The sequence below is a fragment of the Dermacentor albipictus genome, chromosome 1 (assembly GCF_038994185.2).
Source record: "Dermacentor albipictus isolate Rhodes 1998 colony chromosome 1, USDA_Dalb.pri_finalv2, whole genome shotgun sequence".
Classification (NCBI taxonomy): Eukaryota; Metazoa; Arthropoda; class Arachnida; order Ixodida; family Ixodidae; genus Dermacentor; species Dermacentor albipictus.
The window spans coordinates 25470762-25488306 of NC_091821.1; the positions used below are offsets into that span (position 1 = coordinate 25470762).

Here is a 17545-nt window from a genome sequence, read left to right on the forward strand (position 1 = left end):
CAACCACACCTTTTCCGGGAGAATGATTGCATTTTCACATCATGAGTCTTGAGTTCGTTTTACGCTGAATATGTATAACCGCAGGAAGTATATATGCTAAGGGTAACTATGGGGCCGCTGGACCTGCGCATGATTACGACAGCGCTCTTGGAGTCTATCCAAGGGTCATGTATTCAGGACTAATGTCTAATGCCATCGACATACCGTTGAAATAGCCCTCCACTCCCCCCCCACCCCCACCCACCCCCACCCAGCGCGAGATGGTATCGGATGGCCGTACTCCCTACATTCACTGCCTCATGCCTCATGGTCCATCACACTGAATTTTAACAAGCATTTATTCTCACTCTCAGATTTGTAGAAAACTACTGTGATTAGGCTTGACCATGAATTTATATTTGCTTACTTTCGTTCCTTGTAAACGAAATAACAAGCGTCTTTTAGCGTCAGATAAAGGCTGCATCAGGCTATCGCAAACACTGACGATATGAGAACATGCGGACGTACTTGAATACATCGAAGACCCAGTGACGTGCCAGGCCATCCATGGAGTGACCTCCGATCCAATCCCTGTCAGTCTTCTTTAGCCCGGCGATGAAGTACACGAGAAACACCTGCGATTGTATTGTGCTTCATTAGTTACTGCAATATAGTGAATCTCTGCAATGGCGTAGTTGAGAGTGAGCAATGATTGCTTAGAATATATAATTATTTTATCGCCGTGTGTGAATCACCATTCAAGAAGTAATAATCGAAAGTGGCAGTGTTGCCCGAAAGGTGAAGCATTGATAGCAATAGCAAAGTATTAGACAACTACACGAAGTAAGGTTCGTAGTTTATCGGGTGTATAAATTGCAGTAAACACTCGCTTGCTAATTAAATGAACAAATCACGGCTGCGGCGGCCGCATTTCGATGGGGTGACATGCAAAAACGCCTGTGTATTGTGCATTGAGTGCACGTTAAGGAACCCCAGGTGGTCAGAATTAATCTGGAGTCCCTCACGACGTCGTGCCTCATGACTACATCGTGGTTTTGGCACATAAAATCCCAGAATATTTAATTAATTGAATAAGTATGTTATGCGCGCACAGGATAACATGAACAGGCCTCCCTAGATGACCGCGAACGCTCGCTGTCGTCACAACGCTTCCGCGATGAAGAGTGCGAACAGAGGGGAGCGAACGCTTATGCTGCCTCACTTCAACGCGTCTCTGAAACTTGAGATTATGCTACCTCTAGCACTAGGCGCGCAGAGAAAGACAACACAAATGCAGCCATCCACCTAGGCTTGCCCACCATTTGCACCTGCCGGAGATTACCTCCAAGATAGGGCGCGGTCGGTCAGCCGCGCGGAAAGCATACAGAGCCACCGTCGGGCTAGCGGAAGAGATGCCCGCTCACCTCGCCTCCCCCCCCCCCCCTCCGCAGCACGCGCTTGATCACGGTACCATGCGTTTACCTGTGCACGGCCGGGCTAGAGGGGCGACGCGCGCGGTCTTTCTTAGTGCGCGCTTGACGAGGGAACAATAAGGTGAATTCTTGACGGCTGGTTGCCCCGCTCGCCGAATGGTGGCGCTTCGACCGAACCCTACCTTAGCGTTCGACCCAACCCTGGCGTTAGAAAATCAGCTGTTATGACATTCAACGAAAACAGCGAACAGACAGTGGCAATGCAGGGCCAGGAAATACCTCGGGTAAAATAATATAAATAGATTGGTATATGGATAAACGAAGGTAGTAGATATATGAAAACACAGGGAAAACCATAACAGTAAAGGGCAAGAGAAATACAACCATAATGAAACACAGAGCACTATGGGGACACAATGGGTACGAGGTGCTCCGGAGTATGTGGAAAGGTGTAATGGTTCCAGGACTTACTTTTGTAAATGCGGTTCTTTGCTTGAAATCACGGGTACAATCAGGACTCGATGGCAACCAAAGGTCAGTGGGACGCCTTGCATTGGGCGCTCACGGGAAGACTACAAATGAAGATGTGCAGGGTGGTATGGGCTGGACAAGTTTTGAAGTGAGGGAAGCTCACAGTAAAATTGATTATGAAGTACCATTGAAGAATATGGAGGAAAGTAAATGGGCTGGGAGAGTGTTGAGGTATCTGAAGAGGAAAAACATTGACTCACAGTGGAGGAAAAGAACTAGGAAGCTTATCAGCAAGTATGCGACCTGTAAGTTGGGCAACACAGCAACAGAGAACGTCAAGCGGAAAGTCAGAGAGGCTGAAATAATCTCGTAGGGGGCGGCAATGGAAAAGTAACCTGCTATGAGCAACCACTTAAGAGGAAAAAACGAAATCAGGGAAGAAAATATTTATGATAACTCAAAGAGAAGCTCATAACTTCTCGAAGCGAGATCGGGATGCCTTAGAACACGTACTTATAAAGCGACATGCAACGAGGGAGGAGAAGCACGTGCTTGCTGCGGTAAAGCTAGGAAAACGATGGAGCATGTTTTATTAGAATGTGAAGATACCTGCCCAGCGGTGATTTAGCCACCACTGGCCTCCTTGAAGACCTTGGGTTCAGCGAGAACAGGGGGAAAGTAAACATATCCGCAATAGAGATTAGTAAGAGGAGATTGAAAGATTGGTGGAAGAAAAGTAGGGAAACTACAAAGAACCGAGACATACAAAAACAAAGTTCACAATAGGGGATCAGAAAATGGAACGAGTACGGCCGTGGAGAAGGCCAACAACTAAGAAAACATGGCAGGCGTAATGAGTCGAGTGAGGAGAGCTGCAAGCCTAAATGTAGCCGAAGCCAGTTTAGGTGCTCGCAGACAACATTAGCAGCAGCAGCAGTATAATTTCTCATGTACTTTCGTTCGTAAAAACTTAATTATTGAGTGTCCTGCAGATTGATGACCCGGGCTCAGGTCTCCCACTTCGGGACATTCAGGCCTTCCCTAGTCACCGCTTCGCGGGCCTGCTGGACGACCCGGATTTGGTCAGCGAGGGGAGAGCTGTGCCCTCTTAAAACATTTCACACCCTTTGGGTCGCATCTTGTCTCACAACAATAATCGTCATCAGTCTTGATCGCATTTCCTTTCTTTGACGCTACGAGCCCGCGTTGTGCTTCAAGGGGGCGATCCCACCGCTGCCACCAGTTTGTTGCACCTCAGGGCGATCCCTCCGTAAGCAACCAGTTTGTTGCATTTGTAGGCGATCCCACTGATAGCGACCTGTCTCTCGAAGCTCCACCGACATTACTTATTGGGTAGCGTGGCGTTGTCGGCGACCTGCAGGCATCCGGTAGACCATGGCGACCGAGCAAGGGCGAGACGATTTGCTAGTGCGAAACTTGCACGGTTTATTCAAAGGTAGATGAAAGAAAATAAGAAAAGCATGAAGTATATCAAATTACTTTTCGGAGCCCCTTAAATAGGCTCTCTACAAGTGTGGGCGGGATCTTGCTTTCGTCGAGGACACGTGACAGGCACAGAGAGAAGGCCCCTCCTCCTGCAATACCAAGCACGGGAAGGAGAAGTCGATCCTCTTTTCGACGAATCCGGGGAGAGCGTCGGGTGAGTGCGTCGGGTGAGTGACCTCTCTTCGACGAATCCGGGGAGAGCGTCGGGTGAGTGACCTCTCCGGTAGCGTGGGGATGACGCAGCACCCACGGGCCCCGACCATGAGAGGGGAAGGGGATGACGTAGCACCCACGGGGCCCTTGGCGTCCGGCCATACCTAACACCCGGTACATCCAAGTCACGAACGGTGTGTACGTTATCAGCGTGACACAGCATTCTCGACAGGAGAGTAGCAAGTGCTGAGTTTTGAAGAAAGGAAACACAAGCAAGGCAGATGACGATTATCGTTGTGGAACAAGATAAGCCACAAATTGCGTAATCTTTTTTAAGAGTGTATAGTTCGCGTGTTATCGCGGAGAGATCACAGCCCTGCGTATGAACTTAGTTTGGATTCATTTGTACACGCTGCGATGTTTTGCGATAGCTTGTTCCTTGTGTTCGAGAGTCGGCCAGACGCTGCATACAGGGAAACGCCGGTCTCTGTCGAAGCGTTGCTGAAGGTACGTTTCTGCCGCACTAGCCGACACACTGCTCACACATTTGCACCGCTAAATGTTGCAGAGACAACCGTGTGGCCACAGCGTCCAAAAATATATGGTACAAGGTCATGCTTTTTTTTTAAACGAACAGCTTGCCCCGTGGGATATGTGGGCATCTAAATGAAAGTGCCTGGTCCTCCGCTTGTAATAATTGTAGTAGTGGCTTATACTACTCATTAGGTACAATCCGACTCACATACCTGTCAGTTTGTTGAGTGCGTGACGCAAGCACTACATCGTCTCATACTGACGGCTCAGGAAAGCTATCTTGCAGATCTGTGGAAAGATGCTTACTCGAATACGCATAAAGCTCACGGCGTCATGTGCCTCGCCGGCTAGAAACAGAATGGCTCGTAGATAACGCCATAGTGCAAACGTATGCGCGCATGCTAATCACGCCCATGAGTGAACGAGTGAGCATAGCTCGTTCCAGATGTTGTTAAGTTTACTATGCTTCCGATGTGCGATGATTCTGAATATTTAGCTCGAACAGAATATAGGGCTCCATCTGAAATATGTATCCGTGCTAATTTTATTACCTTGGAGTGTGGGTAGAAAAAAAAATAATTTATAAGTATACTTCAGTTTCGCTGGTGAATTGACGGGTGCGCAATTTACAGGAAGAGTGCTGTGGCTGGACATTCAATATGCTTCACAGAATATTTAAATTATACAATGCAATAAGTAACGTACAGCGGGAAAATGCAAGGAGGGCGGAAAGGGATATAGTACAAAGCGCAGCTTTGTCTTAGTATACTTCTGCAGAAGCAGAAGTAAACTTAAGTCTTGAGGTAAATAATAGAGTTGAATACTTCTGTTGTATAACGGAGCTTTAGAGTGGGAATTGCATTTATTACATCTATGGGTGTTTCCTGCCCTCCTGTTTTAAAGACCTATTGGAGATCGAAGCAAGAGTTTAACTGCATTATAAACACATGCAGTAAAACTGTTCTCACTGTCGTGATCATATCTCTACCTTGGCATTGCATTGAAAGGGAATAAAGTAAGCCGTGCTCGGCACGATCGCAGTAGATTGTTACTTACCTGTAACCGCAGAAGCACGTAGTTCCACTTGGGAATGTCGGTGTTTCTTATGCCGCTTTTCCTCCAACAGTCAACAGACCTACGTCAATGACACGATAACATACAAACTTCTTGCTATCGAGGTTGACCAAATGTAGAAGGCATGCGGTGTGTGTCCGCCTGTTCTAGACATCACGGATGTTAAATAAATGTTACGTGTAAGTTTTGTAAGCCTGCCGAATGCAAGTCCTTAACGTGATCTTTAACGCGCACACGGAGTCCAGAAAAGAAATTGTGAAATTTAATCACGAAAAGCTTGTGCGTTAGAGTAGCTAAAAAAACACGTTCCTCTTAACCGCCTTGCTTTCTTCTATCTCTTTCTGTTACATATATATATATATATATATATATATATATATATATATACCCCATACCAAGAGAACAAGGACAGTGTAGGGGAAATTACTTGATTAAACTTACTTGATTGAAGTGAGGAAATGATAAATTAAAGAAAATGAAAGTGGATGAAACAAAACAACTAGTTTTTTATCCACTTTCATTTTCTTTAATTTGACTAGTAAAAATCGGGGAACCTCGGTTTTCTTTCTTCTCGTTGAATATCTGTACATAACAGGACACACCAGTCATTTTCGTCTTTTACAGGTGAATGAGGATGAAGCAGCAATTTCGACTAGATTAGCAGCCTGCAAGACCCCGGAAGTATAGCTTTCGCCACTGATCAGACCGGGACTTCTGCTGAAGAAGCGATGACGTTGCCGGTGCAGCTTTCTGTTGGCCGTTTTAAGCTCACGTGAAAATAGAGAAAGAAAGAAAAGGGCCGCATGGACATCATAAAGACCAAGTGATTGCCATCTAGTTCACTTCAGTCAGAAGAGCATTAAGAACTTCTCTTGGCTGCACTGAAAAAGCGTTCAAGTTCGTTTAAAGAACTCGCTATTAGTCGTCAAAAACTACAGGCGCATATCTAGCCCATTTGTGCATTCAAAGCCTAAACAAAGAAACCGTCAGTACCAGAAGCGGTGAGCTCCTGTGACGCTGAGCAGCACAGTGATTAGACCGTAGAGGTAGCTGTGGTTATTCCACCTGGACTTCTCTAGCAGGAAGATGAACCAATAAGGAAGCAGGAAGGCCATGCAGCTCTTTTTGAAGAACGCCCCAGTACAGATGCCAATCGCACCTGCAAGTTTATTTCTCTCGTAAAACGCATGAAAGAGGTCCACACGTGCGCGACAGTGTATCTGTAAAGCAAACGAATGTCATCGTTTTAGAAAAATTTGTCGGTTAAAATAATTTGTTTAGTCAATTTGTCAAAAGAGAGAGAGAGATAAGGGAGGTGTGAAGAGCGGGGAGGCTAACCGGAAGTATCCAGTTTGCCACCCTGCACTGGGGAAGGGGCACACACACACACACACACACACACACACACACACACACACACACACACACACACACACACACACACACACACACACACACACACACACACACACACACACACACACACACACACACGCACGCACGCACGCACGCACACACGAAGACTGCTTTGAAAAGGCGATCACGTAAAATACAAATGCGACGCAGGCACTGCTCGCAATCTCTCATTAAATAGGCAGTCCAGTATCCCTATAATGAGCGCCTCTCAAGGGCCGGGTTTATATAGTATACGCTTCCTTGTGTGCCAGCGTTACGTGAAAAAACAAGATGCGCAGGACATTTATCATATGCTAGCAATAAAGAAACTTAGCTATGTGTCGTACTCCGTGCAAGTGATATCTGGGAGCGTAAGTGCAAGCGACACGTTATTTGATACTGCAGTGAAAATTTGAGCTTTTTAAATGCTAAGATATGATAATGTCCAGCCTAACGTGTGGCCTCATGTTATCACGGTGTTTACGAATTATAGAAGCCGAATGAGAGCGCTCGTGTAGTGTGCACATCGAGTGCCCTGCCGAGTTCTGGACCCGCATTCACAAAACACTTTAGCGCTAGAATTGTTCTTAAAAGCAAAATTCGAGGCCATCCTGATGCTGAACATGTTATCAGCGAAGCCAACCGGCCAATGGCAAAGAGCACTTACGAACGAAGAGCTTTGTGAATTGGGCCCCAGGACCCGTATTCACAAAAAACCCTTACGCTAGAATTTTTCGTAAAAGGAGATTCTAGTAACATCTTGGTGATGGCTAGTTGGTTCATGTCCAGAACCAAGTTTAAACAGCCCGACTAAAATGAGGACACACAGAAAATCACACCCCAGAAAAGGAGCTGACTGTTAACCGAAGTTTTATTCGAAGAACGCCTGCCTTTTTACATCCTGCCCATAACAGCCATGTATACACTGTTACATGACAAAGTTAATAATTTTCATGACATTCATAAAAAGATTGTTTTCTTTTTCTGATCAAGCAAGAAAGAATACACTTACACAGTTATCTTTCACCTTTCTGCCGGGATTATTTCCCTTTCCCTCTTAATTTTTTCTTTCCCTTTCTTAAACATGGGAGCTCTAGCAAACTTTTTAAAATTGCCCGATAAGTGGCTTCCATACTCATTCTTGACGTTATTGCAGTGCTGACGTGCCCGTTCAATAAAAACTGTCCCGTTTGACCTATACAGGTTGTCCCACAAAATTTGAGCCAAAGTTTTAAAAATGAAAGGCACTCCGTACGCGAGTTGAACCGAATGCATAATGTTAGCGCTGGCCTAGAGTTAAAAAAGTAAAGCTATGTTCTTGTTCTCTTTCGTCTCCTTAGACGCTTTATCGCTTCGGCAACGAGCGGCCAGCATCACGCATTTGCGTCGTTATGCGATAAGAGACGCATGCCCAGATACCTACACCAGGCATACCGCCCTGTCGCGGGCAAGTCTCACTGCAGCCGACCTTGTTCATCCATCGCACGCTTGAGAGCAGCACAATAACAGTGCGCAAGCGCCCCGTCACGTGGTATTTTTTCATATTTCGTGGGCTTTCTTTGGAACGCGGAAAAAAGGGCAACGTGAGATATATCGTGGTGGAAAAAAATTATTGAGATGTTTCTCAAGGTGCTCTGCAACTTTCTGTGTCACACTTGGGGTCTGCTGCCAATACTTAAAAAGCTGAATAATTAAACAAAACTAATCCGTTAGTTACGGGGAAAATAAAAAATAGCCTGAGTAACTCCAGGCCAGTGCCAACATTATGCGAAGTGCCATTCATTTTTAAAACTTTGGCTTGTTACGTTCGACCTGCGGGGACTGGCAATTTTCGGGGAAGCGACCGTCGAACTTTGCCCGACCCGCTGCGATGACTCGCTTTGGGAAAACAAGAATGCGCCTCGTCAACAACCCGTTGGCGCCGGCATGTCTGCTGCGGTGACTCGCTTTGTAAGGACGACAATACGCCGCGTCCCCAAGCGAGCGGCGCCGGGGTGTCTACACGCAGTCGGCAGACCAAGTATTGTTAGTGGATTCGCCGTCGCCGTCATGGTTTGTTTAAAGCGGTTGAACTCCTGGAAGAATCTGTTTTGCGGCGCCATCTCACGGGTCTTAGAAGTCGTCAGTCAATGAACAGACGCGGCGGCCGCTGTCTGAGGGGTCAACTCCGGGACCAAGAGGCGCCTGCTCAGGGCAAGACCCGCGTCTGCGAAAACCCTTTCACCTTGGTGTGGTCAGTGAAACCTGTGCGGAAGTGAGTGTGTAAACCCTCCCCCTCAAAGGCGGGTCGGCTACGATGGCTTTGTACGCTCCGAATTGGTCGATGGTTGAACGGCCGTTTTCCCTCACCTAGGGATCTAGGGAGGACAGAGTGTTTATAAGCAGCCGTGGCGCGGCTGCTGAGTGTGCATTCACTTTCAGTCATGCTAGACTGATGAACTGTAACGTTCTCCATGTAGATACTGTAAATAAATCCCATATTCCTCGTTCTCGATGAGAACAAGTCTCTCCCTTCAACAACGTCCTCAGCGTGGATGAGTTGGACGACGGCATGGGCCAGCTACCATCTATTTCATGCCCGACCCCAAGCTTCACAGGCTCAAGTTATGTGGGACAACCTGTATAAGCTTCACCACAGCTTAACGGTATCAGGTAAATGAAGCTGCATGTAAATCCCATATTCCTCGTTCTCGATGAGAACAAGCCTCTCCCTTCAACAACGTCCTCAGCGTGGATGAGTTGGACGACGGCATGAGCCAGCTACAATCTATTTCATCCCCGACCCCAAGCTTCACAGGCTCAAGTTATGTGGGACAACCTGTATAAACTTCACCACAGCTTAACGGTATCAGGTAAATGAACCTGCATGTGGTAGTCAGTGAACCTAGTATCATGATTGTTGGTGCACTGTGGCCAATTCTGCTTTTTTTATACGATTGCACAGCACGGATAGCTTGCAAGGGCCACTGAAAATTAAATTCACATTATGTCAGCAGGAAATTTTCTTCAGTTGTGCGAAAACTTGTGCACGTACGGCACCACATGAATTTGTCTCTTGTCTTTTTCCTTTTTTATACTTGGTAGTTCAGAACCTGTTCGTTTTTCTTTCTGCCGGATGGTTTCACCAATTGACCTGATGAGAGAACGGGGGAAACCTGCTTCTATTAACTGTGTTGTCTGTTTCGATAAACTTGGTTCAATCTCATCTTATTCAGTGCTGTCTTTATACACGTGGCAGCTATGTACGCCCCTCTTAATCAATTTTGCCATTGCTTTAGCAGCAGATATCGCACAGCAGCAGGCTCTAAGGAACATTGCCGTAGCAGTTTTTCTTGCGTAAAGGCGACATTTGACAGTGCTGCCAGAACAAGCGTGAATATGTGGCAACAGTAGCGCGGTAACAGTTACCTACGTCGAAAAATCGTCTACATAGCAACGTCAGATGTAGACTCTACTGAATATTACGCCAAAGCGTTCCTGAAACCTACTCTTTCTAGCATTCTGCCTCATGGCCATCACGAGGGCTGACTCGAAGCTTCAGTGTAACTTAAGGCATGGGTAGTCACAGACAACGCTAGAGACAGAGGTGCCCTCCTCTCGTGACTATTCGTTACCATCTTAATTGTAAGGCTGGAACAGCCAGTCGTCATGCACCAAACAGCTTACATTTGCTTTTTTTGCTTATGAGATCCCCGACTCACTATAGCTATAGGTGGCTGGATGCTGTCAAACGAGTTGTTAAACATGCAGAAGCAAAGCCAAAAAACGTTGTCCACTGCAACCGAACTATCAGCCGTGCAGCATACATGGGAACATGCAAAAGAGCAGCCTGGTCAGACCTGGGGTTTTTCCTGCAGCCCAGGCTAATGTTAAATGATCAGAATTTGTGGAAGAGCACAAGGTTGTCCTTGATGGTCTGAAACATGCCTTCGTCTTCTAGAACGTTCCTACACTCAACACTCCACCTCGACTCCTCAAGAAAGTAGATAGTGGTGCCGACCCTGGACAATAGTGGTCACTGCGTTTTATTGACACTCCGCGGTATTCCCTGAGCAGCGTAGTGTCTTCAGTCAAGGGGCGGCGGTGTGCTCAACTCGGTGAACGTGGAATGCTGCAGTAAAGAAACATAGAGCACTTTGGGACCACAATAATCATGAGGTGGTGCGTGGAATCTGGAAAGGAGTAATGATGCCAGCGCTAACGTTCGCAAATGCCTATCTGTGCTTAAAATCGGATATCTTGTCAGCTAACCAAAGATCGGTAGGCCGGTTGGCCTTTGGGAGCCCACGGCAAAACCACAAATTAGGCATTGCAGGTTGACATGGGTTGGGCCTCATTTGAAGTCAAAGAAGGGCATAGAAAAATTTGTTTTGAAGAAAGACTCAGGAACATGGATCAAAATAAATGGGCGGCTAAAGTGCCTAAGTACCTGTGCCTGAAAAAATCGTGGACACAGAATGAAGGAAGAGGTCAAGCAAGTTGGTAACCAAGTACAAGGTAGTTGAAAGTATAAATAGACGACAAGGAGTCATCAGAAAGAAATTGAGAGGAACGGAGACAGTGAAATTGGATGCAAAGAATGAAAACAAAAAAGACCACGATGATTTACAAGAATGAGAAGAAAGAAATTAGAAGGGAAAATCTGTACAATATAGAAATTAGAAGGGAAAATCTGTACAAGTGCCTCGCTATTTGAGGCTCGAGCTGGTTGCCTTAGGGCAATAACATACCGGAGCAAATATTTGCAAATAGGTGAGGCATGTCTAGGCTGTTGCAGAAATTAGGAGACCACTCGGCACATCCTAATGCAATGCGAAGGGATTCACCCAGTAAACGCTTAGGTAACGTACGCCTTCCAGGAGCGCTTGGATTTAAAGTTGTCGGAAGCATCAACCGAACAGCCGTCGAGATAAGCAAGAGACGTTTGGAGTACTGGTGGAAAAAAAAGCAGGGCAGAGATGGATTCGACCGGATTCGTTAAAGGCATAGGTACCAGGTAGGTGAGAAGTTTTAAGGAAGATAAAAAAGGTTGAGGAGATGTCCATAAAATGCTAGAATTCAAAGCATGTATAGCATATCTGAGTAACTCAAACTGGCTAGGTGACTATTTGTCACCAACCCGTTTCAAAGGGGATGCCAATAAGTCATGATCATCTTCATCATACATTTGAGGAAAAACTACGATTCGAGGACCGCTTGAGAATATGGGGGATAGAGTGGCTTCGTGCACCACATTGACGCAAAATTTTTGGGAATGGGGTGTTTCACCTCCATGTGAAGTTTCTTAAAGGCACCGACCTATTAAGTGAGTGGTGAGGTTTCCGTAATGATAAACGTCACCAATCACTGGATGTAGTATAGATGTGCTGAGTGGGTACGGTGTGAACTTGGTGCAGTGGTAGTATTCTGCTTCTACTCCTTACAATCGCCTTAATCTGTCTTGGTAGCATTAAACCTGCTCACATCGTGATTAACTAGGTGGCGTGCTCATTTCCGTTCTTTAAAAGGAGACGCTCGGGCGGAGCAATATGCCGTCATGACTTTGCAGTGTTAGACCCGCCCCCACCATCCCCCTCCTCTTTCTCTTGCACTTGCACAACGATATAAATGTCCCCAAAAGAAATTAAAATTAATGTAATCAGTCAGTTTCCGAGGTGGACGTGTTACATATGTAAGAAACGCAAGAGTCTTTCCCAGTGACTGGCGTCTAGTGAACGAGATGCGGCTTACCGAGAAGCATGATCAGGTGAATGCAGTACATTCCTTCCAAGGATAGCGGCTTCAAGAAGGAGAACAAGGGGAAGCGGCACTCCTTGGGGTCACCCCAGCGTTCTTCCACGAAGGCCAAGCCGCGCTCTTCAGGTTGATCCAGTATCATGACTGCTCCTGCGTCCGAGAAATGCGTAATTGTCGAATGTGGAGGAATTTGACAAATTGTTTTATTGCCGTTCAATGTCAGAGATCATTTGGAATCTCCTCCTGAACTGGCTAATGTACTAGAGCTCCAAGGTGCAAACAAAGAGTTATCCACGTCATTGGAGTCATTCCGCACAGGTACGTCTTGGGAGACGCATTTCTTATTTGATAACATGCGTGAAGCGGAGCCTGAGAATGATAGATGTCCTGTACATAAAGGGTGGTGGTTCATTTATTGAAGCTTGTCACCGTAATGACATGATCGCGTCACAGTATATTCATAGCACCGAGTGCTGGCAGCACGTATGGTTGCACTAATCTGCAAGTACACGCAGTGGCCGGTCTACAAAAGGAACCATGTTTTCTTACGCGCCTTTGTTGCGTTAAGGTACCAAAAGTGGCGAACGTTACAGCAAGAAAAGCGAAGTGATAACGTTACAGCATGCGCATCTCGCTGTCACCGGGCGCTGAACATGCAAGAACTGCTTCGAGCCTACGTGTGTTACGTCGCCAGAGAGGGCGATTATCTGTTCGCGGATAGTTGTGCTTGAGTGGCCCACGACCTGGCACTCACTTTGTTACTAAGACTGCTAACTTTTGTCACTACCCTATCGCAAAACCCAGTATCCAGTGTCCAGTGCCATGCCAGATTATGGGACTAGGGTGGTTGCTTGAGCTAGTTGGTAATTCATGATAAAAAATAACGTACAGCGCGAAAGACAAGGACTGCGAAGACGACATACACAGCGCTGACTTCCAACAGCATTTAATTGCGTTGCCACATTGTCTGTATATATACAAGAAAGGGCATGCGCAGAAAATGAAAGGCAGTCACATGGGGTGTTCTAACAGCAAGTCACTGTACTAAGAGCATGGTCACGAGAAAAATACAAAATAAAAAATAAAAGAAACATTACGATTTCTACTTTTTTATATACGTGCCTCCGTAATACTTCATGTTTTCTTATTTTTTATTTTTCTGGTGACCATGCTCTTAGTTCAGTGACTTGCTGTTAGAACACCCCATGTGACTGCCTTTCATTTTCTGCGCTCGCCCTTTCTTGTATATATACAGACGATGTGGCAAAGAAATTAAATGTTGTTGGAAGTTATCGCTGTGTATGTCGTCTTCGCAGTCCTTGTCTCTCGCGCTGTACCTTATTTTTGATTACGGATTATGGGCCCAGTGTCGTGCGCTCAATGCTAGGGTGCTGGGCAAGCATGGCGTACTGGGAGGCGCTGGTAGTGGTGCGAAAGGCAGCTCTGCCACGCGAAATACGCGGTGCTTGGTCACCATATATATATATATATATATATATATATATATATATATATGAATACAGAAAGTAACAGAGAGTGTTTGTGTGCAATAAAAAAATCCACCCTCTGCCCCAAAACATAGCTAAGGGAATCCACGATGGCCGCCACTCTGCGCGCGTGGCGGCCCTCAGCGAACGATATGGATCGCGCCATGGGGTCTTCTATACGGACGCTGCCGGCCCACACCACGGTGGGTGGTACACGGCGGCAGTGGTCCATCAAAACGAACACGTTCAGGGCCTCACTTTCCGTGCCCCCAACATTACACATGCAGAGGAAGTCGCCATAGCACTTCCCGCAGCAGATTCTGACTCCAGAGTCATCATCATCGACTCCCGGGGTGCCTGCCAAAACTTTGAAAAAAAGCGTATAGACAGCTGCGCCGCAAAAAATCGGAGGACGCTTAAGCTTCGCCTTCAAGAGTGGAACGCGACAGCGTTCCCGTCGACCCGCCAAGGGGTGTAAGACAATGGGCTACGGCGCAGCGAGTACGCGCCCCGCATCGGACGCGGTGAGCGTCGAGCAACGCAGCGTTCGGCGCGTCAACGAAATGTGCGCCTGAGCAAGCGACGCACGCCTGAGCGTTAGAAACAGCTCGTTTCTAAGGCAACACCGCATTCACTAGAGGCGCTTTTGTACCGCTTTGAAGCATCGAACTCGTGGCTCAGTAGTGGCGTCTCCGTCTCACACTCCGGAGACCCTGGTTCGATTCCCACCCAGCGCACCTTGCAAGTTGTTTTTTAATCATGAAGTGCCTGCTGGTATTTATCGCTCACGGCCAACACCGCAGACACCGACGCCGATGACACCGGCTTTTCTGCGACACGAGCTCCTTAACGCTGTCGCGTTAAAATCTTACGAGAATGCAAGTACCGGGACCGTCCCGGGACGCGTATCGTCATCTGGACTCCAGAACATACGGGTTTAGAAGGAAATGAGGCCGCTGATGCCTCAGCCCACGCGCTCAACCACCGGGCATCGCTTCAACATCCGCCATCTGAGGATCTAGAACCAAATCCGGCCATTACTTTCCGCGAAATCACTCAGCTCTACCAATTTCCTCACGGTCGCTTTAACCCCCCCCCCCCCCTCGCTAAAGGTTTGACCGAGGCAGAGGAGCGCTGGCTCATCCGTCTCTATACTAACAAGGTACTGTGCCCGGCAGTACTACAGTACTTTAACCCTGCTTTCTCTGGGGAGTGCCCACTATGTGTTTACGCGTTCTCGGACGTTTTCCACATGGTGTGGGCTTGCCCCTCTAACCCGGCTTACCCTCCCCTTTACCCCCTCCCCCCCACCCGAGAGAGCTGGGAGGCTGCCCTGCTTGGCTGCTCTACCTTACAGAGCCAAAGAGCTCTCGTGGCTAGGGCCCGAGTCGCCGCGGAGGCCATAGGAGTCCCGGACTAGGGACCCCTCCTGGATTTTGTAAGGGTCCGGCCCTTAAGGTCGTGCTCAACTCTCTGTAAATAAGTGAAATAAATGTTTACCCCCACCAACCATCGACGCACTTTTCAATCGCCTTGAACAATTATAGTTTGTGCTGTGGAGTGTCATCTCACTCCACCCTGTCACGGAAGGTACCGCAGCTCAAGTAGATCACGGCGTACAAGATAAGAACGCTCCCGATCTCAAGCGTCACCACGGGTATGATTTTATCACCGCCGCTTCGGGCAGGAGGCGCGCCACTGCCTCCGCGTCCTTGCGCATGGCAGGGAAACCAGCCGGCCGACGTTGAATGGTGACAACCGGTCAGGGCCAAAGCAAACGTCGCCTATATCATGTCATGGACAGAACCACAGGCCAGCAATACCTGGTGGACACCGAAGCTGAGGTCAGCATTATTCCCGCACGACGTTCCGCACAGTGAGTCGGATCATGTGTCCGTGTGCCTAGTGTCCAGCACTCACGAAGGTCCGCTCGCGGTAGGTCCGCGGGAGTTCGAAAGTTCGAACGTAGCAGTTTCTCATGAATTCGTTCTTCATGTTTAAGTATGCTGCTTCTTTCTATAGCTTTCATTTTAATATTTCGTTTAGACGTTTCCCTGTTCGGCCCAATCTCTGAGTTATTGTCTTTGTACAGTTCTTGTATGCCCTCTAGTGCTGAAGTTTTGAAAACATCATCATCAAGTAGTTTATTATTTATTTTGTATGAATCACAGTTAAAGCGTCCTTTTCTTTCTTTTTTACTGCAAATGCTAAATGAATGGATGGATGGAATAACTTTAATGAAAGGTCCTGCGGGCTGCGGGACGCAAGATTCCATAGAGCGGGCTACTCCCACGTTGGGACCGGGAGTTGTAGCTCCCTGGCCGCATCGTGGGCTCGCTGGACGGCCCAGAGCTGCTCCGCCAGGTCCATGCTGCGTAATGCTTCTTGTAGTCTGGCGGAGTCTTGATCCTTGTTTGCGTGGGTCCGACCACACGGCCAGAGCAAGTGATGTACGTCTAGTGTGCTATGGCAATTTTCGCAATATGAGAGAGAGAGAAAATGATAAATGAAAGGTAGGGAGGTTAACCAGGACTGAGCCCGGTTGGCTACCCTACACTGGGGAAAGGGAAAGGCGGACGGAAAGATTAAAAGAAGAGAAAGTCCACTGGGGATATCAGTCGGTCACTCAGTCCGGATCACAGACGCTGACTCAATCCGGTATCTTTCAAATATAGCAGCAGCGCTTTTGTGGCCTTTTGTAGCTGCGATATGCGAGGCCATGGTCCCAAGATCTTGTTCAAGGTGAATGGCTTTCCATCTAGCTGATTGAGAGCTGGGCAGAGGTCTTGCCTTTCATCTTCAAAAGATGGGCAGTAGCACAGTAGGTGTTCTATGGTTTCCTCGACACCGCAGGCATTGCACTCGGCGCTATCAGCCATTCCAATCAAAAATGCATATGCATTGGTGAAAGCGACGCCCAAACGTAAGCGGCACAGCACTGTTTCCTCATTTCGCGGAAGACCTGGTGACAGCCGCAGTTGCATAGAGGGATCGAGGGAATGCAATCGATGTTGAGTGAATTTAGGTGTGTGCCACTTCTCCAATGTCAAAGAGTGCGCTAGCTTGCCTAACTGTTGGGCTGCGTCAGTCCGCGATAAAGGTATAGAAACAACGGTTGCTCCTTCGTGTGCTTTCCTAGCAGCTTCGTGAGCGAGGTCATTTCCGGAGATACCGCAATGACCAGGCAGCCACTGAAACACGACGTCGTGTCCTTTCGTGATCGTGTGATGGTGCATTTCTCGTATCTCCGACACGAGTTGTTCACATGACCCGCAACGAAGAGATGACAGAAGACATTGTAAGGCCGCCTTTGAATCGCAGAATATTGCCCACCGATTAGCCGGTTGGCTATTAATATAATCCACGGCACCTCGGAGGGCAACAAGCTCCGAACCGGTCGATGTTGTCAAGTGAGAAATATTGTATTGGATGCTTAGTGATCGTGAGGGTATAACCACTGCGCTGGTGGAGCTTGTCTGAGTGGAAGAACCATCCGTATATATGTGGACTCGATCAAAGTAGAAAGTGTGCAAACAATCCAGAGCTGCTTGCTTCAAGGCCAAGGGAGGCAGGTCGGTCTTCTTTCTTATCCCTGGAACCGTAAGACGCACTTGAGGTTGTTTTAAACACCACAAAGCTGAGTTTGAACGTGCTGAGTGTGTGAAGCCCTATGGTAAGGAAGCACGATGGATGCTGACTTTGTTGGAGAAGGACGCCTGTGGTTGTTATTCTGGCAGGCACGCAAGAGAGCTTGACTGCATCCGTGAAACATGACGA

At 47.5% G+C, this 17545-nt stretch overlaps 1 protein-coding gene across 1 annotated transcript in view; it reads right to left on the reverse strand.

Annotated features, from left to right (window-relative positions):
* Positions 1–17545, reverse strand: part of GC (gamma-glutamyl carboxylase) — a 66942-nt gene that overhangs the window by 39550 nt on the left and 9847 nt on the right. The window contains exons 3-6 of the mRNA XM_070532320.1: positions 12276–12431; positions 6144–6309; positions 5133–5211; positions 508–614 (exon numbers count right to left, since the gene is read on the reverse strand). Coding sequence (XP_070388421.1) covers positions 508–614; positions 5133–5211; positions 6144–6309; positions 12276–12431 — 508 coding nt within the window. The remainder of the gene's footprint in view (positions 1–507; positions 615–5132; positions 5212–6143; positions 6310–12275; positions 12432–17545) is intronic.